The sequence below is a fragment of the Felis catus genome, chromosome D1 (genome assembly GCF_018350175.1).
Source record: "Felis catus isolate Fca126 chromosome D1, F.catus_Fca126_mat1.0, whole genome shotgun sequence".
NCBI lineage: Eukaryota > Metazoa > Chordata > Mammalia > Carnivora > Felidae > Felis > Felis catus.
In genome coordinates, this window is record NC_058377.1 from 1,797,543 (window position 1) to 1,824,327 (window position 26,785).

General features: G+C 38.7%; 1 protein-coding gene across 14 annotated transcripts in view; it reads left to right on the top strand.

Moving 5' to 3' along the window:
- Positions 1-26,785, top strand: part of DYNC2H1 (dynein cytoplasmic 2 heavy chain 1) — a 353,260-nt gene that overhangs the window by 126,933 nt on the left and 199,542 nt on the right. For 10 of the 14 annotated variants that reach the window (XM_045038203.1, XM_045038204.1, XM_045038198.1 and 7 more), the window contains 9 exons: positions 3,442-3,583; positions 4,142-4,251; positions 12,503-12,523; positions 13,875-13,973; positions 15,867-15,990; positions 23,662-23,825; positions 24,833-24,910; positions 25,320-25,439; positions 25,969-26,103. In XM_045038203.1, coding sequence (XP_044894138.1) covers positions 3,442-3,583; positions 4,142-4,251; positions 12,503-12,523; positions 13,875-13,973; positions 15,867-15,990; positions 23,662-23,825; positions 24,833-24,910; positions 25,320-25,439; positions 25,969-26,103 — 993 coding nt within the window. The remainder of the gene's footprint in view (positions 1-3,441; positions 3,584-4,141; positions 4,252-12,502; positions 12,524-13,874; positions 13,974-15,866; positions 15,991-23,661; positions 23,826-24,832; positions 24,911-25,319; positions 25,440-25,968; positions 26,104-26,785) is intronic. The other 4 variants (XM_045038202.1, XM_023239052.2, XM_045038199.1 and 1 more) reach the window with 3 other exon arrangements.

The window sequence follows — 26,785 nt, forward strand, 5'->3', positions numbered from 1 at the left end:
GCACCATATATATTCCCACCAAGAATGCAAGAGGATTGATTCCTTTCTCTTTACATTGCCAACAGTTGTTATTACTTGCCTTTTGTTACTAACCATTCTAACAGGTGTGAGGTTAGATCTCATGTGCTTTTGATTTGCATTTCCCTGATGATGAGTGATGTTGAGCATCTTTTCATGTGTTTTTTGGCCATCTGGATGTCTTTTTTGGGGGAAATGTCTCTTTAGGTCTTCTGCCCATTTTTAAATTGGATTATTAGGATTTTTTGGTATTGAGTTGTATTAATTCTTTAGGTATTTTGGATGCTAACACCTTATTGGCTGTGTCATTTGCAGATATCTTCTCTCATTCAGCCTTTGTCTATTGTTGATGGTTTCTTTGCTGTGTAAAAGCAGTTTAGTTTCATGTAGTGCCATTAGTTTATTTTTGCTTTTGTTTCCCTCACCTGAGGAAACATATCTAGCAAAATGTTGCTATGGTTGACATCCAAGAGATTACTGCCTGTTTGCTTCTAGGAGTTTTATGGTTTCATGTCTCCCGTTTAGGTCTTTAATGCACTTTATTTTGGGGTATGATGTTAGAAAGTGGTCCAGTTTTATTCTTTTGCATTTAGCTCTTCAGCTTCCCCAGCATCGTTTACTCATTGTATATTCTTGCCTCCTTTGTCATAAATTAATTTGTGATATACGTGTGGGTTTATTTCTGATCTCTGTGTTCTCTTCCATTGATTTGTGTGCATATTATTTTGCCAGTATCATACTGTTTGATTACTATAGGTTAATGTTATACAATGAAATCTAGGATGGTGAGATCTCCAGCTTTGTTTTTCTCAAGATTGCTTTGGTGATTGAAGGTTTTTTATGGGTCCTTAGCAATTTTAGGATTATTTGTTCTAGTTCTGTGAAAAATGCTATTAGTATTTTGATAGGGATTGCACTGAATCTGTAGATTGCTTTGGGTAGTGTAGACATTTCAACGATAATAATTTTTCCAGTTAGTGAGTATGGTATATCTTCTCATTGGTGTCATCTTCAATTTCTTTCATCAGTGTCTTACAGTGTAGGGCTTTTACTTCCTTGGTTAAATTTATTTCTAGGCATTTTTTTTTTTAGTATAATTGTAAATGGGATTGTTTTCCTGATTTCTTTTTTTGCTACCTCATTATTAGTATACAGAAATACAACAGGTTTCTGTACATTAATTTTGTATCCTGCAACATTATTGAATTCATTTATCAGATTTAATAATTTTTTGGTGGAGTCTTTAGGGTTTTCTGTGTATAGTATGTCATCTGCAAATAGTGCAAATTTTACTTCTTCCTTACCATTTTGGATGGCTTTTATGTATTTTTTTCTTGTCTGATTGCTGTGGCTAGAACTTCTAATACTATATTGAATCTAAGTGTTGAGAGTGGGCATCCTTGTCTTCTTCCTGGTCGTAGAGGAAAAGCTTTCAGTTTTTCACCCTTGTGTATGATGTTGGCTGTGTGTTTTCATTAATGGCTTTATTTATCTTGAGGTATGTTCTCTCTAAACCCACTTTGTTAACGTTTTTATCATGAATGGGTGTTGTATTTTGTCAAATGATTTTTCTGTGTCTATTGCGATCATCCTGTAGCTTTTACCCTTCTTGTTAATATGTGTCACATTGATTTTCAAATATTGAAGCACTCTTGCATTACTGGAGTAAATCCCATTTGAACATGGTAAGGGATTTTTTTAAGTTGTACTGTCGAATTTGTTTTGCTATTATTTTGAGAATTTTTGCGTCTTTGTTCATCAGAGATAGTGGCCTGTAGTTTTATTTTTTTTTTTATTTATTGTTTGTTACGTTTTTGTCTGGTTTTGGTGTCAGGGTAATGCTGGCCTCCTGGAATGAATTTGGATGCTTTCCTTCCTGTCTATTTTTTTGAAATACTTTGAGATGAGCAGTCTATTTTTGTTTTTTTATAATTTCTTATTTGAGTATAGTTGACCTACAATGTTAATAAGTTGGTTTCAGGTATACAGCATAGTGATTCAACAGCTCTACACATTACGCTGTGCTCAGCACATGTGCAGCTACATTTGTCACCATGCAGTGCAATCACAATATCATTTACTATGATTCCCTGTGTTGTGCCATTTATTCTCATGAATTATTCCTTCCCTAACTGGAATCCTGTATCTCCTGCCCCCCATTCACCCATTCTGTCCATCCCCTAAATTAGTTCTCTGTGTTTATGGGGATGAATCTGCTTTTCGTCTATTCATTTGTTTTTTAGATGCCACATATAAGTGAAATCATACAGTATTTCTGTTTCTCCTACTGACTTATTTCACTTAGCATAATATGAGAAAAATAGGTATTAACTCTTAGATGTTCGGTAGAATTTACCTGTGAAGCCATGAAGTCCTGGACTTTTGTTTGTTGAGAATTTTTTTTTTTTCACGTCAGTTTATTTTTGAGAGAGAGCAAGAGCATGAGCAGGGGAGATGCAGAGAGAGGGACAGAGGATCCAAAGCAGGCTCCAGCCTCTGCGATGACCAGAGAGAGCCTGATGTGGAGCTTGAACTCACACAGAGACACGAGATCATGACCTGAGCCAAAGTCTGTTGCTTAACCCACTAAGCCACCCAGGTGCCCTTGTTAGGAGTTTTTTGATTAATGATCATGTTTAACTACGAGTAATCTCTCTGTTAGATTTCCTTGTTTGCTTGTCATGTCCACTTGCAAATATCCTTCAGATTTGTTTTCTGTCTTTAGTGCCAGTTTGTTTGTTTATTTATTTACCTAAATTCTCCTCTAACTTGTCCCCCTCCTATCTGACCCTTAAATTGGTTGGTTCCTCATGTGTCAGCTGAATAGTCTTTGTAAACCCAGTCTCATTCTATCCCTGTCTGCCCTGTTTGAACACTTGCAGTGGTTCATTACCGCCCCAGGTTATAGCAGAAGCTCCATTGTGTGCATGGCCAGCCCGCTCTGCCTCTCTCTTTCCACCTTTTCTGCATTGCTACTCTGCCTGCTCACATCTATGCTGCAGTCACACTGTGCTTTTAACTAAGGCATCTCCATGCATTTTTAAAATTTTGTTTTGTACCTTTGCTCTTACTCTGTGTACTTAGTTGTAGTTTCCAAAGTGATGCTAATTCAGTTTTTAACTGTAATTGGGATAAAATTTCTGCTTCATAGGAGCCATTATGAACTTTCAATGACAAAATATGTTCATCTCTACAAATAATGTTGGTATTTCATACATTTTAAAAATTTCAGCAGGGTCTGAGATCTTGTGGCTATTTTTACATTTTCACAATTGCATGCACAACAGGGGTTATTACTTTAAACCGGCAACTGATTTTTTTTTCTACAGTCAAAACTCTAATTTATGAAGCTGTCATGCTTTTCACGTTTTAGAACATATCCATCCCCTCATCCCTGCCCCTGCTCTCTCTCTTCTTGTGCAGGTTGCAGAGATAACAGAGGAATTAGCTACTCTTCCTAAGAGGGCTCAGCTGGCTGCCGCCTTCATTACCTATCTTTCTGCTGCTCCTGAGGGTCTGAGAAAAACCTGCTTGGAAGAATGGACCAAGTCAGCTTGTCTTGAAAGTTTGTACTTAGTCATTCATGTTTTGAAATTTCAATATACTAAAACTGTATTTTTTGATAAATGACGAAAATGTTCTATAAGCTAAAAGAAACCAAATCTACTTCAGATTTGCTCAGTTCTACAATTGTTCTCTGAATTGTTTTGTTACAATGATCTTACATTCCTGAAATGACTCTCTGAAACTGAGAGCTTGGGGTATTTTTGGTAATGTATGAATGCATTTAAATATTTTAATACATTGATTTTCACAATAATTGCATATCATAAAATGGGATGTAGGAATTCCAACATTCCTTGTGACTTTTGTGGTTTTCACAAATTATTATAGTTGTGAAACATTTATTAAATATACAAGAAATATAATTTAACTGACTTTAATTCCTTTGTACTTTTTGTTTTAAACTCCTCCACCCTCACCCTTAGCTTTTGGTGCTAAAGGGGGAGGAATGGATTAAGGATAATTCTGTGACTTTTGTTTTAGTGTATTTTAAATAGTTTTGTTCCCTTTCCTTTGTCAAGTCCATGATCACTGTAGTGAGATATTAATATCTTTTCAGAATTTGATCTAAGGAGATTTCTTTGTACTGAAAGTGAGCAGTTAATTTGGAAAAGTGAAGGCCTACCATCAGATGACCTTTCCATAGAAAACGCTCTTGTTATCTTACAGGTGAGTAATCAATTTTAATTTCTCATTAGAATTATTCCTTCAGAAGCTTGCCCCAGGAAGTGCCTTGTTCAGGTTCTTAGGCTTTCAGGTTTTTTTTTCGTAACCTTAAAGTGAAGGTATTTTGGTAATGAAAATCCTCTTAGGATTCAGTTGGTGAATCTATAATTTTCGGTATAATTTACTTTTTATCTTAATAGAAAAGTATAAAGCGGTATTATCTTGATGACAAAGAGTTCTAAATTGAACTCCCTACTTGTAATAGAAATAATTTAGGGGTACCCAGTTCACCTGGTTATATAGTTTCCGCATCTACAGTATGATTTTACATTTTTATTTTGTTTTGCAAAACAAAGTTATACAAAGTGAAGATAAGATAAGTTTTGGGTTATAAGAGATGGTGATATGCATTTTTTGAAAATCATTCTTTCAGATAATGTATATATTTTTTTTCTTCAATATATGAAATTTATTGTCAAATTGGTTTTCATACAACACCCAGTGCTCATCCCAAAAGGTGCCCTCCTCAATACCCATCACCCACCATCCCCTCCCTCCCACCCCCCATCAACCCTCAGTTTGTTCTCAGTTTTTAACAGTCTCCTATGCTTTGGCTCTCTCCCACTCTAACCTCTTTTTTTTTTTTTTTTCCTTCCCCTCCCCCATGGGTTTCTGTTAAGTGTCTCAGGATCCACATTAGAGTGAAAACATATGGTATCTGTCTTTCTCTGTATGGCTTATTTCACTTAGCATAACTTAACTCTCCATTTCCATCCACATTGCTACAAAGGGCCATATTTCATTCTTTCTCATTGACATGTAGTACTCCATTGTGTGTATAAACCACAATTTCTTTATGCATTCATCAGTTGATGGACATTTAGGCTCTTCCCATAATTTGGCTATTGTCGAGAGTGCTGCTATAAACATTGGGGTACAAGTGCCCCTGTGCATCAGTACTCCTGTATCCCTTGGGTAAATTCCTAGCAGTACTACTGCTGGGTCATAGGGTAGGTCTATTTTTAATTATTTGAGGAACCTCCACACTGTTTTCCAGAGTGGCTGCCCCAGTTTGCATTCCTACCAATAGTGCAAGAGGGTTCCCATTTCTCCACATCCTCTCCAGCATCTGTGGTCTCCTGGTTTGCTCATTTTGGCGACTCTGACTGGCGTGAGGTGATATCTGAGTGTGGTTTTGATTTGTATTTCCCTGATGAGGAGTGGCGTTGAGCATCTTTTCATGTGCCTGTTGGCCATCTGGATGTCTTCTTTAGAGAAGTGTCTATTCATGTTTTCTGCCCATTTCTTCACTGGGTTATTTGTTTTTCGGGTGTGGAGTTTGGTGAGCTCTTTATAGATTTTGGATACTAGCCCTTTGTCCAATATGTTATTTGCAAATATCTTTTCCCATTCCGTTGGTTGCCTTTTAGTTTTGTTGGTTGTTTCCTTTGCTGTGCAGAAGCTTTTTATCTTCATAAGGTCCCAGTAGTTCATCTTTGCTTTTAATTCCCTTGCCTTTGGGGATGTGTCGAGTAAGAGATTGCTACGGCTGAGGTCAGAGAGGTCTTTTCCTGCTTTCTCCTCTCGGGTTTTGATGGTTTCCTGTCTCACATTCAGGTCCTTTATCCATTTTGAGTTTATTTTTGTGAACGGTGTGAGAAAGTCATCTAGTTTCAATCTTCTGCATGTTGCTGTCCAGTTCTCCCAGCACCATTTGTTAAAGAGACTGTCTTTTTTCCATTGGATGTTCTTTCCTGCTTTGTCAAAGATGAGTTGGCCATACGTTTGTGGGTCTAGTTCTGGGGTTTTTATTCTATTCCATTGGTCTATGTGTCTGCTTTTGTGCCAATACCATGGTGTCTTGATGATTACAGCTTTGTAGTAGAGGCTAAAGTCTGGGATTGTGATGCCTCCTGCTTTGATCTTCTTCTTCAAAATTACTTTGGCTATTCGGGGCCTTTTGTGGTTCCATATGAATTTTAGGATTGCTTGTTCTAGTTTTGAGAAGAATGCTGGTGCAGTTTTGATTGGGATTGCATTGAATGTGTAGATAGCTTTGGGTAGTATTCACATTTTGACACTATTCTTCCAATCCATGAGAAGGGAATGTCTTTCCATTTCTTTATATCTTCCTCAATTTCCTTCACAAGCTTTCTATAGTTTTCAGCATACAGATTTTTTACATCTTTGGTTAGATTTATCCGTAGGTATTTTATGCTTTTTGGTGCAATTGTGAATGGGATCAGTTTCTTTATTTGTCTTTCTGTTGCTTCATTGTTAGTGTATAAGAATGCAACTGATTTCTGTACATTGATTTTGTATCCTGCAACTTTGCTGAATTCATGTATCAGTTCTAGCAGACTTTTGGTAGAGTCTGTTGGATTTCCCATGTATAATATCATGTAATCTGCCAAAAGTGAAAGCTTGACTTCATCTTTGCAAATTTTGATGCTTTGATTTCCTTTTGTTGTCTGATTGCTGATGCTAGCACTTCCAATACTATGTTAAACAACTGGGGCGTCTGGGTGGCGCAGTCGGTTAAGCGTCCGACTTCAGCCAGGTCACGATCTCGCGGTCTGTGAGTTCGAGCCCTGCGTCAGGCTCTGGGCTGATGGCTCAGAGCCTGGAGCCTGCTTCCGATTCTGTGTCTCCTTCTCTCTCTGCCCATCCCCCGTTCATGCTCTGTCTCTCTCTGTCTCAAAAATAAATAAATGTTAAAAAAAAAAAATTAAAAAAAAAAAAAAACAACAGTGGTGAGAGTGGACATCCCTGTCGTGTTCCTGATCTCAAGGAAAAAGCTCTCAGTTTTTCCCCATTGAGGATGATGTTACCTGTGGGCTTTTCATAAATGGCTTTTATGATGTTTAAGTATGTTCCTTCTATCCTGACTTTCTGAAGGGTTTTTGTTAAGAAAGGGTGCTGAATTTTGTCAAATGCCTTTTCTGCATCGATTGACAGGATCATATGGTTCTTATCTTTTCTTTTATTAATGTGATGTATCACGTTGATTGATTTGCGAATGTTGAACCAGCCCTGCATCCCAGGAATGAATCCCACTTGATCATGGTGAATAATTCTTTTTATATGCTGTTGAATTCGATTTGCTAGTATCTTATTGAGAATTTTTTCATCCATATTCATCAGGGATATTGGCCTGTAGTTCTCTTTTTTTTACTGGGTCTCTGTCTGGTTTAGGAATCAAAGTAACACTGGCTTCATAGAATGAGTCTGGAAGTTTTCCTTCCCTTTCTATTTTTTGGAATAGCTTGAGAAGGATAGGTATTATCTCTGCTTTAAATGTCTGGTAGAACTCCCCTGGGAAGCCATCTGGTCCTGGACTCTTATTTGTTGGGAGATTTTTGATAACTGATTCCATTTCTTTGCTGGTTATGGGTCTGTTCAAGCTTTCTATTTCCTCCTGATTGAGTTTTGGAAGCGTGTGGGTGTTTAGGAATTTGTCCATTTCTTCCAGGTTGTCCAATTTGTTGGCATATAATTTTTCATAGTATTCCCTGATAATTGCTTGTATCTCTGAGGGATTGGTTGTAATAATTCCATCTTCATTCATGATTTTATCTATTTGGGTCATCTCCCTTTTCTTTTTGAGAAGCCTGGCTAGAGGTTTGTCAATTTTGTTTATTTTTTCAAAAAACCAACTCTTGGTTTCGTTGATCTTCTCTCCAGTTTTTTTAGATTCTATATTGTTTATTTCTGCTCTGATCTTTATTATTTCTCTTCTTCTGCTGGGTTTAGGCTGTCTTTGCTGCTCTGCTTCTATTTCCTTTAGGTGTGCTGTTAGATTTTGTATTTGGGATTTTTGTTGTTTCTTGAGATAGGCCTGGATTGCAATGTATTTTCCTCTCAGGACTGCCTTCGCTGCATCCCAAAGCATTTGGATTGTTGTATTTTCATTTTCGTTTGTTTCCATATATTTTTTAATTTATTCTCTAATTGCCTGGTTGACCCACTCATTCTTTAGTAGGGTGTTCTTTAACCTCCATGCTTTTGGAGGTTTTCCAGACTTTTCCCTGTGGTTGATTTCAAGCTTCATAGCATTGTGGTCTGAAAGTATGCGTGGTATGATTTCAATTCTTGTATACTTATGAAGGGCTGTTTTGTGACCCAGTATGTGATCTATCTTGGAGAATGTTCCTTGTGCACTCGAGAAGAAAGTATATTCTGTTGCTTTGGTGTGCAGAGTTCTAAATATATCTGTCAAGTCCATCTGGTCCAATGTCTCATTCAGGGCCCTTGTTTCTTTATTGACCGTGTGTCTAGATGATCTATCCATTTCTGTAAGTGGAGTGTTAAAGTCCCCTGCAATTACCACATTCTTATCAATAAGGTTGCTTATGTTTATGAGTAATTGTTTTATATATTTTGGGGGCTCCCGTATTCGGTGCATAGACATTTATAATTGTTAGCTCTTCCTGATGGATAGACCCTGTAATTATTATATAATGCCCTTCTTCATCTCTTGTTCCAGCCTTTAATTTAAAGTCTGGTTTGTCTGATATAAGTATGGCTACTCCAGCTTTCTTTTGGCTTCCAGTAGCATGATAAATAGTTCTCCATCCCCTCACTCTCAATCTGAAGGTGTCCTCAGGTCTAAAATGAGTCTCTTGTAGACAGCAAATAGATGGGTCTTGTTTTTTTTATCCATTCTGATACCCTGTGTCTTTTGCTTGGTGCATTTAGTCCATTTATATTCAGTGTTATTATAGAAAGATATGGGTTTAGAGTCATTGTGATATCTGTATGTTTTATGCTTGTAGCGATGTCTTTGGTACTTTGTCTCACAGGATCCCCCTTAGCATCTCTTGTAGGGCTGGTTTAGTGGTGATGAATTCCTTCAGTTTTTGTTTGTTTGGGAAGACCTTTATCTCTCCTTCTATTTTAAATGACAGACTTGCTGGATAAAGGATTCTCAGCTGCATATTTTTTCTGTTCATCACATTGAAGATCTCCTGCCATTCCTTTCTGGCCTGCCAAGTTTCAGAAGAGAGATCAGTCACGAGTCTTATAGGTCTCCCTTTATATGTGAGGGCACGTCTATCCCTCGCTGCTTTCAGAATTTTCTCTTTGTCCTTGTATTTTGCCAGTTTCACTATGGTATGTCATGCAAAAGATCATTCAAGTTACGTCTGAAGGGAGTTCTCTGTGCCTCTTGGATTTCAGTGCCTTTTTCCTTGCCCAGTTCAGGGAAGTTCTCAGCTATTATTTCTTCAAGTACCCCTTCAGCACGTTTCCCTCTCTCTTCCTCCTCTGGAATACCAATTATGCATATATTATTTCTCTTTAGTGCATCACTTAGTTCTCTAATTTTCCCCTCATACTCCTGGATTTTTTTATCTCTCTTTTTCTCAGCTTCCTCTTTTTCCATAATTTTATCTTCTAGTTCACCTATTCTCTCCTCTGCCTCTTCAATCTGAGCCGTGGTCGTTTCCCTTTTATTTTGCAGCTCGTTTATAGCGTTTTTTAGCTCCTCCTGAGTATTCCTTAGTCCCTTGATCTCTGTAGCAAGAGATTCTCTGCTGTCCTCTATACTGTTTTCAAGCTTAGCAATTAATTTTATGACTACTATTCTAAATTCCCTTTCTGTTATATTGTTTAAATCCTTTTTGATCAGTTCATTAGCTGTGGTTATTTCCTGGAGATTCTTTTGAGGGGAATTCTTCCGTTTGGTCATTTTGGATAGTCCCTGGAGTGGTGCGGACCTGCAGGGCACTTCCCCTGTGCTGTCTTGAGTAACTTGCGTTGGTGGGCGGGGTCGCAGTCAGACCGGATGTCTGCCCCCAGCCTACTGCTGGGGCCACAGTCAGACTGGTGTGTGCCTTCTCTTCCCCTCTCCTAGGGGCAGGTTTCACTGTGGGGTGATGTGGCCCGTCTGGGCTACTTGCACACTGCCAGGCTTGTGGTGCTGAGGATCTGGCGTATTAGCTGGGGTGGATAGGCAAGGTGCACAAGGGCGGGAGGGGCAGGCTTAGCTCGATTCTCCTTCAGAGATCCGCTTTGGGAGGGGCCCTGCGGCACCGGGAGAGAGTCAGACCTGCCGGAGGGATGGATCCGCAGAAGCACAGCGTTGGGTGTTTGCGGGGTGCAAGCAAGTTCCCTGGCAGGAACTGGTTCCCTTTGGAATTTTGGCTGGGGGATGGGCGAGGGAGATGGCGCTGGTGAGCGCCTTTGTTCCCCGCCAAACTGAGCTCTGTTGTCCGGGGCTCAACAACTCTCCCTCCCGTTGTCCTCCAGCCCTCCCATTCTCCGAGCAGAGCTGTTAACTTATAACCTTCCAGATGTCAAGTCCCGCTTGCTGTCGGAACACTCCATCCAGCCCCTCCGCTTTTGCCAGCCAGACTCGGGGGCTCTGCTTGGCCGGCGGGCTGCCCCTCCACCCCGGCTTCCTCCTGCCAGTCCGTGTAGCGCGCACCGCCTCTCCGCCTTTCCTACCCTCTTCCGTGGGCCTCTCGTCTGCGCTGGGCTCCGGAGACTCCGTTCTGCTAGTCTTCTGGCGGTTTTCTGGGTTATTTAGGCAAGTGTGGGTGGAATCTACGTGGTCAGCAGGACGTGGTGAGCCCAGCGTCCTCCTACGCCACCATCTTCCCTTGTCTCAATGTATATTTCTCAATAGTCATTGCTTAAACATTAAAGTATTACAACCTTATTAGCAGTGAATGTGAAAATCACATTCCAACTAATGTATACAAACTGATAGTTTCTTCAAATGAAGTATGAAGTTTGCCACTAACTTGGTTTGCCTTTGTATTAGGTAACAGATGATTGGAAGATACTTTTTCCCCTCAGTGATAGGTTTCTGTCTGTTGTTTCTATTGCAATAGCATCCTCTCTAACACCAGTTTTCTCTTTCCTCTCTGCCCTGTTCTCTGCCCATACACTGTTTCCTTATTCTGTAACTCCATAGCTCCAAAGGTAGCATGAACATGAAATGCTCCTTTTTAGGTAACATACTGTAGTATTACAAGATTTGTTTCGTGGGCCCAGTATTCCTGGATTATTTTGTTTGGTTAGACCTATTAATCAGCTGACTTATTTTGGCTGATTACATGTCCGCCTTCCCAGGGGAGAGGGTGCTGACCACAGATTAAACAGTTGTGACTTTCTCAGAATTTGATTTGGCTTGTTCTCTATTTTTAAAACATTTTCTCTTGTTATATTTACAAATGTGGCACTGTAAATGTGTAGGTAAATAAATTCATTACATTGTGTAACAAGTATGTGCTTTTTATTCTATTCGTTGTTCCTTCTCCAAAGTTTTCTAATGACCTCTTCCTTTGTCAGCAATCCAAGAAGACAGTCTTTTGCAGATTTAAAAAACACACAGTTTAAGTATTATTCTTTTTTTATTCCATGAGAAGTAGGGGATGAGCATTTAGAAAAAAAGTATTTGTCACAGTAATTGTTTTTTCCTGATGATAGTAATTGAAAATACTTACTTTTGGATTCTGAATTATCTTTTATGATGAATCTAGGGAAAATTGTGAAATTAATTTTAATAATAAGCTTAGGTTTACTTTGTATTTAACATTGCCATGTTTCTTGTAGATAGATACAATTAAATGAAAAAACAAAACCATTTGGAAAAATTTGCTAGGGCAGTTAGTTATTTTGTTGGGATGGGCTACTACAGTCAACTTTCTGTGTCAGTTGTAAAGTATTCTAGATTTAGAATAAGCTCTTGCATTTAAGGCTGTGAGTGGATAGCACGTGTCTGTGAAATCTTCTCGCGTGATATAAGATCGCATAGTTAGAAGATCATGTAAGATGTTCTAAGACCTTCGAGTTTGACCTGAACTGCTTTCTAGCAGCTTGCCCTGCCTTCACCTGCTCCACCGTAGAATCTTGTGTGCTCTTTATTATAGAATTTTTAGGTTGTGTTTCTTTCTGGGATGTGAAGTCATGAAGGGTAAGGGTATATTTATATCTTACTAATTTCTGCATCCCTCGTATCATCTTAACATAGTAGTTACTCCCCACGTGGTAGATGAAGGAATGGATGAGTGAATGACAGCTCAACATTTTGGAATCTGTTTCACTTTCTTATGTATAGAATTTACATTTAATTATGGATCACAGACCTAAAATATACCTTAGAGATTTTGTCTAAATCTCTCTGGAGGAATATAAATAAGATTAATTCAAACCTGTAAGTACTCTTTGAAGTTCTAAAGCTTATTTTTGGTCTAAAGACATGAGTTTTTGAAATATTATCTTTTTTTTTTTTTTTTAACTGCATCAGATCATTGGTTTGAAATCATGGGTAAGAACTTTTTTTTAATTTAAAATAATTGTTTTTGTGGTTGGGCAAGATCTCATAGACTTGTGACGCGTTGGCTATGGAATACATAAAATCAGATCTAAAACCAAGCGTAGTATATAAGAGATGCTTATGGGGCTGTTTTCTAACCACCTCATTTGCCAGGAATAGCACATTTATAAGATGGAGCTGAGTGCGGATCACACAGCAGTGGGCCACCTTGGGAGATCGAGATGCGGTGAGAGTAGTTCATTCTCAGTGCTGGCAGAAGCAGGCTGTGTGATTTAGAGGGACTTTTAAAACAATAGCAAAGCTGTTTTAAAGGCAGTCAGCTCTTTATTATCACCATTTCCTGGCACTTTTGAAAAAGTTTGGTAATGAATGCTGTTCCCCTAGGACAGATAGTCCCCACCCTCTGCCTTCTTGATAAGTCCCCCAAAGAACCTGTGACTTCTTAAGGGACATACCTCAGTTTGAAGTCTTCATTTCACTTGGATTTCTGTTTGTTTTCTTATCCCGACAGCACACAACTGCATTACCTTTTTCAAATATGTGTGAACATTTAAGACAAATTAGGCCAGTTGTTATTCAAATCTGATTTACTAGGTAACAATGATTATTACCTCTTAAATTTACCAAAGCTATTAATTTACGTATTTACATTTAAATTAATCCTATCTATATAATTGTCTTCCTCTCACCTGCCTAGTGGTATTGTGTGTTCATTGTATTTTCCCTAGTTTCCAGCTTTCTGTTTGGTTCAGGGTATTCTGTAATGAATTTAGTTTCTAGTTCATTAGATCTTAATCTATAAGATACATAATTTTTTCTTCTAGGATGCTCTGTCTATATAGTATTAACTATATACTGCTTTATAAGAATTAATGTCTGAAACATAACCAATTATATTGCTAATTATTTCAGCAGTACTTTTATGATTAGTTCATACTTCTCTTTTAAGGTCTTTATGGTTTATTTGACCAAAGAATATATAAAGTTTGCAAATAATTTGTGTATTTTAAAAGCCACAAAGAGAGGTGCAGACGGCATCAGGTGGGGACTAGAGGTCTTGCTTGCTGTATCGTTAACACACACTTCATTACTGTGTAGTAAATAGGACTCTTCTCCATTTACTGTGGTTGCATTTAATTTTCTAATATTCCTGATAGCTATAAATTTATTAATGTAGCCTCTGTGTGCAGCTAAAACTGGCATCTTTATTTCCTCCTTATGGTTGTATATTTATGTTCTCCAAAGCCTGAAAGAAAAACCCCCTCAGTAATTGATGCATAATTTTTAGGCAATTTTTTCCACTTAATGAAAGCTTATAATTTTTTTCTTTTTTTGAAACTAGAGTCGAGTATGCCCATTCCTTATAGACCCTTCTTCTCGAGCTACAGAGTGGTTGAAGACACATTTGAAAGACTCAAGATTGGAAGTTATTAACCAGCAGGTGTGTAGTACTTATAATTGAGATGCTGACTAGGGATAGCATCTTACGGTAACAGAATTTTGGGTCCGTATTCACAAAACATAGGCTTACTGCTGTAACTTACCTGGATTGGGACCTGGGGAAACAAAGATAATGATTTTAGCTTTGGTTTTCTCATTTGTAAAAACGGGAGGAGAATATTTGCTTGATTCCTCACGTGTGCTGAGCATTAATGTAAGACCTGGGAATTTACTGGTGAGTGACACATTCACCATCCCTGCCCTCAAGGAGATACCAGTCTGGTAGCTGGAGAGACTATTAAATAAGAATTCACGCTAAATTACAACTAAAGACATCAGTATAGGATCCCACAGAAATGAAAGTCCCTAACTCCACTTGGAGAAAGTCTCCTGGACTTCTAGCATTCATGTGGTTTCTCTCAATGCCTCTTACTGTCTCCTGCTCTTCACCCTCACCAACAAGCATCTCCACTGTGTCCAAGATTTGACATGCTGCTCAGTGAAATATAATCATAGTCTTTTGGGGGGAGTGACTTCTCACTGTCATATTTATCTTGCTGAGGAAATTATCTGGGGTCAGATTTTATTTTGTTTTGTTTGAAGAAGGCCTAGTGTATGATTAATCTTCTTTTACAAATTTTTTAAACATTTTAAAAAAGATGTTAATTTTTGAGAGACAGCAAGTGGAGGAGGGGCAGAGAGAGAGAGAGAGAGACAGAAACAGAGACAGAGAATCCTAGGCAGGCTCCATGCTATCAACATAGAGCCTGAAGTAGGGCTCAAACTCATGAACTGTGAGATCATGACCTGAGCTGAAATCAAGAGTCAGATGCTTAACCAACTGAGCCACCCAGGTGCCCCATGATTTTCATAGATATTCTTCAGGTGCTTCACCAATTCTCTCTTTAAAACGTATTTCATTTTTAAAATGGAGGTATTTACCTGATTTGTATTAAGTATGTATATATATATATGTGTGTATATATATAAAATACTATCTATATACAATATATATGTATATGTATATATAATACTATCTATATACAGTATGTATATAGATATATAATATATATATATATATATATGTAATGCAATATATAAAATACTTTATGGACAGCTGGGAGGCTCAGTTGGTTTAAACATCCAATCCTTGATTTCAGCTCAGCTCATGGTCTCACAGTTTGTGGGATCAAGCCCCACATTGGGCTCTGCTTTGACAACATGGAACCTGTTCTGGGTATCTCTCTCCTTTTCTCCCTGCCCCTCCCCACCCACACTGTCTCTCTCTTTCTCAAAATAAACAAGTAAACATTTAAAAAATACTTTAATGCCACTTGGGTTTACAGGAGGAGACTTTAATAATTATGATTCCAAATATTTAATTTTTGTAACCATAGTTGGAGGTTTAAAACTCTTTTGCTAGCTAGAAAGCCTTAAAATTCTTGCATGATTATAGATTTTTGTCCAGAGGTGGTTTTCACAAGAAAAGTTCACTAGAAGTCATCATTTGCCTTTCCTCTTCCATTCAGTGTTTGATTTTGAACATAAGCAAAAAAAAAATTAAAATAAAAAAATAATTGTGCATCAAGTTGAAATTTTAAATTCTAGTAGCAGATTGAAAAATCAAGCTTTTTTATTGTTATTGTAAAAATCTTTATTTTTTATGTGTGTTTAAATTATGAAATCTATTTGATAATTTATTTGACTCTAATGATTCATCACCAAGTACTTAAAACTAGAAACACAGTCATGAATAATTTGAATTATTAACATGCATACTAAATTTTAAAATATTCATATTATTCTTATTAACATCTTCCTTCATTATCTTCGAGGACATTTGTAAATATTAAGGTACTAAAGGAATTAATACGTATTCTTTTTATTCCCTCAGGATAGTAACTTTATCACAGCTCTCGAGCTGGCAGTGCGGTTTGGGAAAACCCTTATTATACAGGAGATGGACGGTGTAGAAGCTGTTCTCTATCCGTTATTGAGACGAGATCTGGTCGCTCAAGGTAAATATTTGACAGTTTCCACAAAATGGCTATTTTTAAAATTTCGAAAGTAATTAGCTTCATAGCTAACTTTGACCTTTCTCTGTCTTGCTACCGAATCTAACCAAATGGAAACTTTTCAGGGGGAATATGAGCATGTCCTCCTAGTCTGTGGCAAGCAAATGAATTCTTGAAGTGCCTTTGCGGAGGGGGGTGCTGTGTCGGGGTGTCCCGGGCGCTTTTGGCTGGAGTGACGCGGGGGGTGGGGGGCACTGTGTCGGGGTGTCTTGGCCGCTCCCGGCTGGAGTGACACGGGTGGGGGGGCGAGGGGGGCACTGTGTTGGGGTGTCCGGGACGCTCCCAGTTGGAGTGACTCTGGGGGGAGCTGTGTCGGGGTCTCTGGGCTGCCCCTGGCTGGAGTGACGCGGCAGGGAGGTGGGGGGGAAAGCTGAGGGGGGGGGGGGGGCGCCGTGTCGGGGTCTTCTGGAGCACAGTTGGCGGGAACAGTCACACTCAGGGCTGAGATTGTTTGCAGGGAAAAGATAGAAAGCAAATCAGCAAAGAGAAAACGGACCATAAGTGAGGTCAGGAGTCCAGAAACAAGGTGCAGGCCTCTAAGTCCTCTGCCATTGGAGTCACACAGGAAGTGCTTACTCTCCCAGGACCAGGTTGTGAAATGTCATATACCAAGGAAGCTTACTGCGTACAAACTCAGACCCTAGTTTTTACTGGGGGTAATTTTTTTTTTTTAATGTTTGTTTATTTTTGAGAGAGACAGAGACAGAGCATGAGTGGGGGAGCGGCAGAGAGAGGGAGACAGAATCTGAAGCAGGCTCCAGGCTTGGAGCGGTCAGCACAGAGCCCTGTGCAGGGCTTGAACCCACAAACCGCAGAGCTGAAGTTGGTAGCTTAACCTATTGAGCCACCCAGATGCCCCACTGGGGTCTAATTATGTAAGCTCGTTCGGCCTGGCATGTAGCAGATTTCCAGGTTCCCCAAACAAAAACGCAAGTGTTCAGCACAAAACACATTATTTGTACAAACAGTGAAAACGCAGTGAGCCACTCTTCCCCCATGTTCTGGGTAAGGTAAGAACCCTCCCCAAATCCAAATTCCCAGAATCTTCTTAGGGGCCCATCTCGTAAGCAGGATGGTGTGGGGGTGGCCCAGTCTCAGGACTGCTTTGTAGGTACCTGAGCCAGCCTTTGGTGAGTAGAAAGGAATGCATTTAAACTCGAGACCGTATTGTCCTTATTCATACCACACACATCACTGCCACTACAGCATTTATGTTCACGCCACAAGGTTTAAATAGAAACTGGAGTCATTGGGCAAACCAGGGACAGAGCGAAAAACGCATTCATAGATCACTTGCTGTTTTGCACTTCAGTGTGCTTGGGCTGGCAGTGGCTGTGTGTTGTGAAGCGAGCTTTGGTAGGGGCCCTTGTGACCTGGAGTTACCTTCGACATCAGTCTCCGGTCTCAGTTCGTCTCTTCTTTACTGGTCCTTCCTCAGATCTGTTGACCAGCTCCTGCTATTCTGTCTTAAAGGGGAGGTGGGAATGAAGCTTTAGGGCCGTCTGGATTTGTCCCTTCAGCCTGTTTGGCCCTTGAAGGCTCCCTGAATCTGAGCCTCTGTCAGCTGTGACTGGTGCCGGGTGTTGGCAGTGTCCGTAGCATCATCTGAGAATGGGTGTTGACAAGGTCCCTTGAAGTTGGATCTGGTGCAGAGTTACATATTTCACATCCTGAGCGGTTCACATTATGAACCCCTCTTCCCCCTGGCTGTGCATGGCTGTTTGGGTTAGTCTGTTTATTTCAGTATTAGGGAAAGAGAGTTCGTCTCTGCCCTTAACTTATTTTTTTTCTGCCTTTCTCCCAGGGTTGCGCTTCACAGTAGTTGGAATCTTTTATCCTCTTTGCATATATTTCAGATTGTTGTCTTCCAGCATGTTGAGTTGCCCGTGAATCGCCATTTTGTCATCATATGTTTCCTTTGGGGACAGAGGATGGCTGTCCTAGAACCACATTAAACAGTCTGTGTCCAATTTTAGTTACATCCCCTGTCCCTAATCTAAGCAGTATGAACTGCCTGTCTACATACTGAGGTCAGTCAGCACAGATAATAGGATTGGAATGTACTTTTCCTCCTCACATTCATGCTGTTCAGAAATCCCTTCAAATGTGGACTGATGGAAAAGAACGGCAAGGGACAGCTCCTCTTCAGATTCTCGTTGTTTTTACTTCCGGAGTCACGCGTGCCTCGTGACTCTGCCCAAGCAGAAGGTCCATGTGCCAGTTTGCAGTTGGTAAGCAACTAAAGACTGTGGACCAGCCAGCCTCTTAGAAGTTGTTGAGGGAGAGGCTGGTGTGGTGGGCAGATAGTGTAAGTTTTGCTAATAACAGACGTCAAAAGCATTTTTCATTGATTGTTTCATTCCAGTGGTTATTTCATTTCCATTTTGGGGTTGGGTCTGGATCGGGAATTATTGTAGAGATGAAAGCTGAACATTCTGGTTGGCTTTTTAGTCTGGATGCTTCCTTTTAGAAGCATACATACGGGCATTTGTATGTACAACAGAGATGAAGTTTGTGATCAGTCGTTGTATCTGTTTCTCGTGGCTGGTTCTCCATATGGGTATGTCTCCCTGGTGGCCCAACTGGACCCAGGACCTGCACACAGCCAGACCACTGCTTCTCAAACAGGAGTGATGTTGTCCCCCAGAGGGCATTTGGCAAGGCCTGGGGACATTTTTGGTTGCAACAGTTTGGGTGGTCTATGGCAGAGACCTCTTAAAATGCTCAGGACCTCTCCTTCCAAGAAATGGTTTTCCAGCACAAATTGCCAGGAGTGTTGAAGTTGAATAATGCTAAGTTAGCTCACTCGTTCTGACTCATAAATCAACTGCACTGTTGTATTTTAGTAACTGTCACCGTGGCCTTATTGCCAAGAACACTCCCTGATATTATGCTAAGTGAAATTAGTCAGAGAAAGACAAAAATCATATGACTTCACTCATATGAGGACTTTAAGAGACAAAACAGATGATCATAAGGGAAGGGAAACAAAAATAATATAAAAACAGGGAGGGGGACAAAACAGAAGAGACTCATAAATATGGAGAACAAACTGAGGGTTACTGGAGGGGTTGTGGGAGGAGGGATGGGCTGAATGGGTAAGGGGCACTAAGGAATCTACTCCTGAAATCATTGTTGCACTATATGCTAACTAATTTGGTTGTAAATTTAAAAAAATAAAAAATAAAATTAAAAAAAAACAACAAAAAAACCCCGAATGCTCCCTGAAGTCAGCTCATTGGACAGGATCCTCACTGCTCTGGATTCCCAGAAATTTTGTCTATGGATAGTGTATGGGCTGTAGCATGCCTTTGGATTTTCTTATGTGAGATTGTTTGCAGATGTCTGTAATGCTGTGCATCTGAAGGACACGGGGTCAAACGCAGCAATGTTTTACACTTGCTCAGATGTCTTCCAAAGTTGCCTTTTGCAGTTTTGCAGGAGCAGCCTTTCAAAACCAGCCACATGTTTGTTGACCAGATACATAGGCTTTTATAAAAATTCCAGGAATGAAAGATGCTGCTTCTAGTAGGCCAAGAAATGAATCGTTATTCTCTCTCTTTGTATATGGTAGTTATAGAGACAGCAGTTTATTCTTAACTTGCTTGGGCAGTGTCGCTTTGGTTATTTGATTGGCAGGGTTTTGTATTTGTCCTCACTTAAGTCCTATTCATCTTTAGTCATTTGGGCTTGGATGGTATTGAATACAATGTGGGCAGTTCTGTTGTTGGAGACCATTACCAAAACCTATCCATATAATAGGATGTTTGGGCCCATAGGACAGTTGACATGGTACTTTGGATTTATCTAGCTCAGATGATGATAAATTTCTGGAGAGTTTGGACCTGTGGGGGTATACTGTATACAGTGTCCGTATCTGTTATAAATGTTGATGAAACCAAACCAAACAGTATTCTTGAACGTGGATCAGGATTGGAACTGAGATACTGAACAAATAAATTGGGACTTTCCCTGGAAAGAGAGCAGGCAACCAAATTTTGTGCTTATTCCCAGTCATTCTGTCTCCATAGTTCTCTAAAGTACAGTAAAGATTTTGTGTCCAGAAGAAAAAAAATTAACTTTATTCTCTACTCCATAGGCTAACTCCAGTGTAAGTCAAGACTTGATTCAGTTGAGACTGTGTTGGGCATTATGATATAGGGCTTATACATAAGGGTCCTTTTGGGACAATGAACCATTTCCTTTGGGCATTTTTTTAAAATTCTGTATCAAAATAATACATGCCTAGTTGACAAAATCAAATAGTGCAGAATGGCAGCTGAGTTCCGTTCCTCCCCTCCTCATGACTAGTCCTACTTACCAGAGAAAACCAGTTATTTTTCAATTTTAACATTTTATTAAAATATACACATGCATGTGTACAGTTTATGCATTTTTACAAACAGAATACACCTGTGTAAGCGTTCAGATCAAGACATAGACCTGTGTCTGCACCCCAGAAGCCCCCTATTTGGCCGCCCTCCTCAGTGAGGATGACCACGGGCCTGACGCACAGCAGGATGGATAATTTTGCTTGCATTCTCATGCTGCATCAACGGGAAAGAAGGAGCGAGGCCCTGAGTCCCATCGCACTGGCCTGGCTCTTGTGGCCTGGCTGTGCTGTTGTCCTGGCGAAGGTGCCTCGTTCCGCAGCACCAACATCCCATGGCTCCTCCTGTGACCGTCCTCATGTCTAGGCGCAGAATCAAGGGTACTCCCCGTACCAGAAAAATAACCAGACATCTTCGTCTCCCAGCTAATTTGGTGATTTTTTTTTAACCATTTATAACGTAGTCCCCCTCCATTTCTCTCACCTCCTAGATAAACATTATTAAGATACCAGTCACAGAATTGGCTGCTGTTTCTGATAGCATCCGTTCCCCAGCAAACCACACTTCCCTTGAACCGTCTTTCAGTCGCCTAACATAAGCCCCAGTCCTGTAACAGGTGGCCAATACCCTCTTGCCAAGACAGCACGTTTTCTTAGGATGATCTGTCTTTGGTTGCAAATTGGCAGCAAATGTGAGCTGAGGACCTTTAAGCACTGGATTTATTTTGTATGTTTGTGTCCTATAATTTGTGTGTATGTCAGGCTTGCTAAAGTTCTGTGTATTTTCAAACATTTGTTCATTTCATCCAAATTGTCAAATGTTTTGATGTATTTTTTACATAATGTTCTCATAACTTTGTAATTTCAGTTGGCTTTGTAATGATGTCTCCTTGTTTCTTGACATTAATAATTTTTTTCTTTTTTTTCCTCCATTAGTCTTTGATAAGGGTTTATCAGTTTTACTAATCTTTTCGAAATACCAACTTTTAATGTTGTCAGTTTTTTTCATTGTATTTTTAAACTGGGTCTTTGCTCTTCATTATTTCATTCCTGTTACTGCCTTAGATTTCCTTTGATGGTTTTTTTGCTAGATTCTTGAGATGAAATTCAAAATATTGATATTCAATGTGTTTTTTAATATATGCATTTATGTCTGTAAATTTCCCTCTCAGCCCTTTGCCAGCTTTGTACCATAAGTTTTGACTTCTTCTTTGATTCGTCAGATTACTTGGCTCTTTTGTTGTTATATAATTTCCAGGTAGTTGGAGTTTTTTTAGATTCCTTTTTTGTTGTTGATTTTCAGCATAACTCTTTCATGGCCAAGGAGCTTACTCTGAAGTACTCACTTGTTTACATCCTGTTGAAGCTTTCTCTGTGATTGGACATTGGTTAATTTTCATGTATGTTCCATGTACAAATGAAAATTATGTGAAACTTGCTCTTCGTTTTAATTTTTTTCTAAAGTCAGTTAAGTTTATTAGTAGTAGTGTTATCTGCTATATTTTGTTTTTTTCTATGATTTGTTGAGAGATTTCTTAAAGGCTCTATGATTTTGAATTTATTTCGTTTTTATATAGTTTCTTCAGTTTTTGCTTTAAGTATTTTGAAGCTGTGTTTCAGGATGCATACATATTTGAAAATGTGATATTTTCCTGTTTGGATTCTTTTCTTTACCATTATGAAACGTCCTTCCTTTTCCTCAGAAGTGTATCAGGTTTTAGAGTCTGATATTAGAATGGTTACAATACTTTGGGAGGCTAGTTTTTGTACTACTTTCACTTCTTTTATTTATTCTTTTACTTTCAATTTTCTGTTGGTCTTGTTTCTAAAGGGTGCCTCTCATTAGCAGTTTGTCGTTTGGTTTTGCATTTTCAGTCACCACGCTGCCCTAATATTTGTCATGTAAGTCAATGCCGCTGACCTTGTCATAGAATACCTGATACAGTTTTCTAATTGACGTGATTTTTTTTGTTGTTAAAACATTTTCTGTATATTTTTAATGGTCATCCTGCATATAACAATATATATCTTGGACTTACCATTTTAATACAAATAAATACTTTGCCACTTCTCTCCTGTGCACTTTAACGCCACATATCCCCTGCCTGTCTTTGCATTATCTCTATGGCCCACGTGATAATTATTGTTCTTCAAGTCCGTACGTCCACACATTTATCCTTTCTACTTCTCTGAAATTCTGCCAGCATTTCATTATCTTGTTTCCAGCGAGGTTGTTTTTCTTTTTCTACATTTTACTTCCAGTGTAGTTAACATCCAGTGTTGTATTAGCATCAGACTGCGATGTCCTGACTCCGCACTCTGCCCGTTAGCTGTCAGCCGGTGCTCCTGGTGGTGGGAGTGCTCTTAGTGCCCATCTCAGTTATGTGTCTTCTGTCTGAACTGTTTCCTTTTGTGCTTCATTGAGTGAAGGTCCACTGGAAACAAACTTCTTTTATTTTTGAAGGATATTTTTTTTTCTGCCTGACATGGAACTTGGGGTTGGTTTTTATTTTCTTTAGCACTTTTGGGTTTTTATTCCTTCGTCTTCTAGTTTATGTCATTCCTGTTGAGAGGTCACCTGCTGAGTTTATTCTTGCTCTTTTGTAAGTGAAGTGTCATTTTTCTCTAGATGCTTTAGAATTTTTCTTGGTCATTGGTTTTCAGTGGTTTGATGATGATATCCTTCAGACTGGTTTTCTTTTCATTTATCCTGCTTAAATTACCTTGAACCATTCCAGTGAATGTAGAAGTATTTCATTGATCTTTTAAATTTGGGTTTCTCTGATAATGACTCCGGTTCAACATTGTTTTGATAGATTTTTGGACAGGGGTAGACCATTCTCCATAAAGTGCTCATTGAATTATTTTCCTATTAACTTGAAGTTTTTAAGTAAAAAATTTAAATCTATTCTGAGGTTCTCAAAAATTCTGTCCAGTATTTTTCTTAACCTTTGAAAATCTTTGAAAACATGTATTTTGTTCTTAAAAATAAATTAGTTGTAAAATTAAATTGTAAGTTATGGTATAATTGTTGATTCATTCCACTGTACATGATGTATAATGGATATCATTGTTTATCCCTATTTGTATAAGAGCTGATTTATAGGGCATTCTGGTTAATAGTCTCTTGGGTAGCCTAACTGTTGCTGTTTCATACTCTACTGAAAAGCCTATAAACTACCAACTATTTAGAAATACCAGAAAATATACATTATGCTTTTTAATGTCATGTAGCAAAAGATAGAATACTGAAGCCAACTGATAATTTCATTTTTAAAACATAGGGCCACGTTACGTGATACAAATAGGTGACAAAATTATCGACTACAATGAAGAATTCCGCCTTTTCTTGTCAACAAGAAACCCCAACCCCTTCATCCCGCCGGACGCAGCCGCCATCGTTACGGAGGTTAACTTCACCACCACGAGAAGTGGATTGCGAGGCCAGGTGCGTGCGGGTGGGCGGTGCGCTGCCTGGGACATCTCCTGTAGCTCTGTGAATACATGATTCCTTGTTGGAGTCTGTCTCGAGAAGCTGATGAGCATGTAAACTTCGGGAAACACCTTGAAAATGTATTTGTGAGTTAGAGTAGTAAAGCATTCAGGTTTGCTTTATCCTTTGCGTGAGACACTTGTCGTTAACATCAAGCTGCTGCCTTTGGTTTTATGGCCTGTTTCCGTCGTGTGTAGTGGAATTGAAGAGAAAGAAGGATCATAGACTAAGATCAGCTACTTTTTCTTTTTTAATGGTGAAAACTGAGGTTTCACTGTGAAAATTGCATTTCATTGACTTATTTGGCTAGGGGAGCAAGGGTGTCTGATTCCTCATGTGACGTTTTTTCCCCGCTAGAATATAGGCCTCTTTGAATTCCCTGCATCTGTGTATGACTTACTGCACTTCAGAATATTTTATGAGTCTCAGAGTGAGTTTTTATATCTAGACTTTTATTTACAGAGTTCCTTCCTCACTCTCTTTTTAAAGACATTGTGCCTGTTGACTTGTTAATCTTTTTTAAAGTTTATTTGTTTATTTTTAGACAGAGGGCATCAGCGGAGTAGGGGCAGAGAGAGGGGGAGAGAGTAGAGTAGGGACAGAGAGAGAGAGAATCCCAAGCAGATTCCACACTGATTCCACACTGACAGCACAGAGCCCGTCTCAGGGCTCAAATCCATGAACCATGAGATCATGACCTGAGCCGAAGTCGGATGCTTAACCGACTGAGCCACTCAGGCACCCCGACGTTGCTTTGTAAAAATAACTTTATTAAGATTCAATTCACATATCATACAATTCATCGATTTAAAGTGTACAATTTAGTGTTTTTCACTTACTTTTTAAAAAAGTTTTTATTTATTTTTTTAGTGGACTTGAGGGTTTATGGTAACTCTATGTCTAATATTTTGAAGGACAAACTTTTCCAAAGTGACTGCACTCTTTTACTTTTCCACCAACAGTGTGTGACGATTCTCCTTTCTCCCCATCTGGCCAACATCTGTCTTATTAACTGTAGCCATCCTAGTGGACCTGAAATGGTATCTCATTGCAATTTTGATGACACAGTCTTTTAAGAAAGTTATTTTTTAATTTCTTTATATGAATGCTTACCATTAAAAAACTAGTTTCCATGTTTTTTATATATTTAATCTAATTTTATAAGTTTAGAACTAAGATTTACATATTGATAAGTAATACAATTACTTACAGGTGTCCTGTAATATTTAATACTTTATTGATCAGTGTAACTATTTTGCCTCTTTTTCTGGTCAGAAATAATTGTGAAGTGTCTCATGTTTAACTCGAAAGAATCAAAAGAATCAAATACATAATATAATAATTATTGTGATATTTGGTCAAACATAAGACCTGTGTGTGAGAAGTTTGTTTTGTTTGAACTTCATCACTAGAATAATTTTGACTTAAAACAAAAATTTTTTTTTTAAGCTTTTGGCTTTAACTATTCAGCATGAGAAACCTGACCTAGAGGAACAGAAAACAAAACTGTTACAACAGGAAGAAGATAAGAAAATACAGTTAGCCAAGCTTGAGGAATCTCTTTTAGAGGTAAGATATAGTTATTCAGGAAACTTTCTTATATTACATTTTTAATGAATATAATTAGCAGTATTTTTTAATAGTGCCTTCAGCATGTTTTTGGTTGTGACAGGGATGTGAATATATATCTTAAAATCAGACTTCAAAGAGAAAAAAGTAGGTATCTTGGGATACAAGATCTTAAGGAGTAATAGTAATGTGTAAGACAAGTGATTTTTATGTATTACTGTCTTTTTATTGCATTATTTCACTAATATTTATTGCATGCTCCGAATTTTGAATGACATTAAAATGCAGCATGAAATTATGATTTATTCTTTACCTTTAAGTAGTTTTTATTAGATTGCTAAAATTAATACATATGCGTGTAGTATATCATGATTTACTGTACCATTCTTATAAACTATAAAATGTTGAATTTCTTTTAAAATAGTGTAAGTTTTCATAAAAACCATCAAATTAATGATAGCTAATATGGGCTTCTTTTATTTTAATACGTATAACACTATTCATGTTACTTTGTTAATTTTTGCTACAGACTCTTGCCACATCTCAAGGGAATATTTTGGAAAATAAAGATTTGATTGAATCTCTGAATCAGACGAAAGCAAGCAGTGCACTTACTCAAGAGTCACTTAAAGAATCTTACAGACTCCAGATTTCTCTTGACCAAGTAATTATTTCCTTTCTTTTGTGGTCTTTTATCATGTTTTCTTCACCTTTTATGTTAATCTGATTAAAAAGTGTCGAATGAGGACCTGAGGGGAATGACGATTACAAAATAGAAAGCACTTCAAAGCCCCGGAGCCTTGGGGGTGCTCCTTCCTGCCCCAGAGGGGCTGGTGTGGTGCCCGCGGCATCAATAATACGCGCCGCTGCCTTCTGCTGATTTCTGGCGTCACACTGGCTCACGTTCTGCAGCTCCAGTCTGTACTGAAGTTGAAAATTAATGTTCACAAATAGCCAACTTTGCCATTCCTGGAGCTTTTTAAAATTAAAGCATGTTTAGTGTATTAATTGAGAGTTTTCAGGTGTTTTTTCCACTAACAACATTTTTCTTCCCTACTCATCTTGGACCCCATGATTGTGATGATCTGAACTATTTTCTTGTAGATGCTCAAGATGCTTTTTGGCTTATTCTTTTGATAGTTCCTTTTGCCAAATTCTAACCCAAATCCATAACATAAATATATCCTGTCTTCTCCTACCTTCTAGTGATTGAACTTTGTTTGAGGAAAAACACCCCCAAACAGATGTGTGTGACTGTGAATCTCCAGGCTCCAGCCTGACCACAGCTCTCAGGGACATCCTTTAATTCTTTGCCAGTCATCTCAGTGACCTTTTCACGTTTCCTT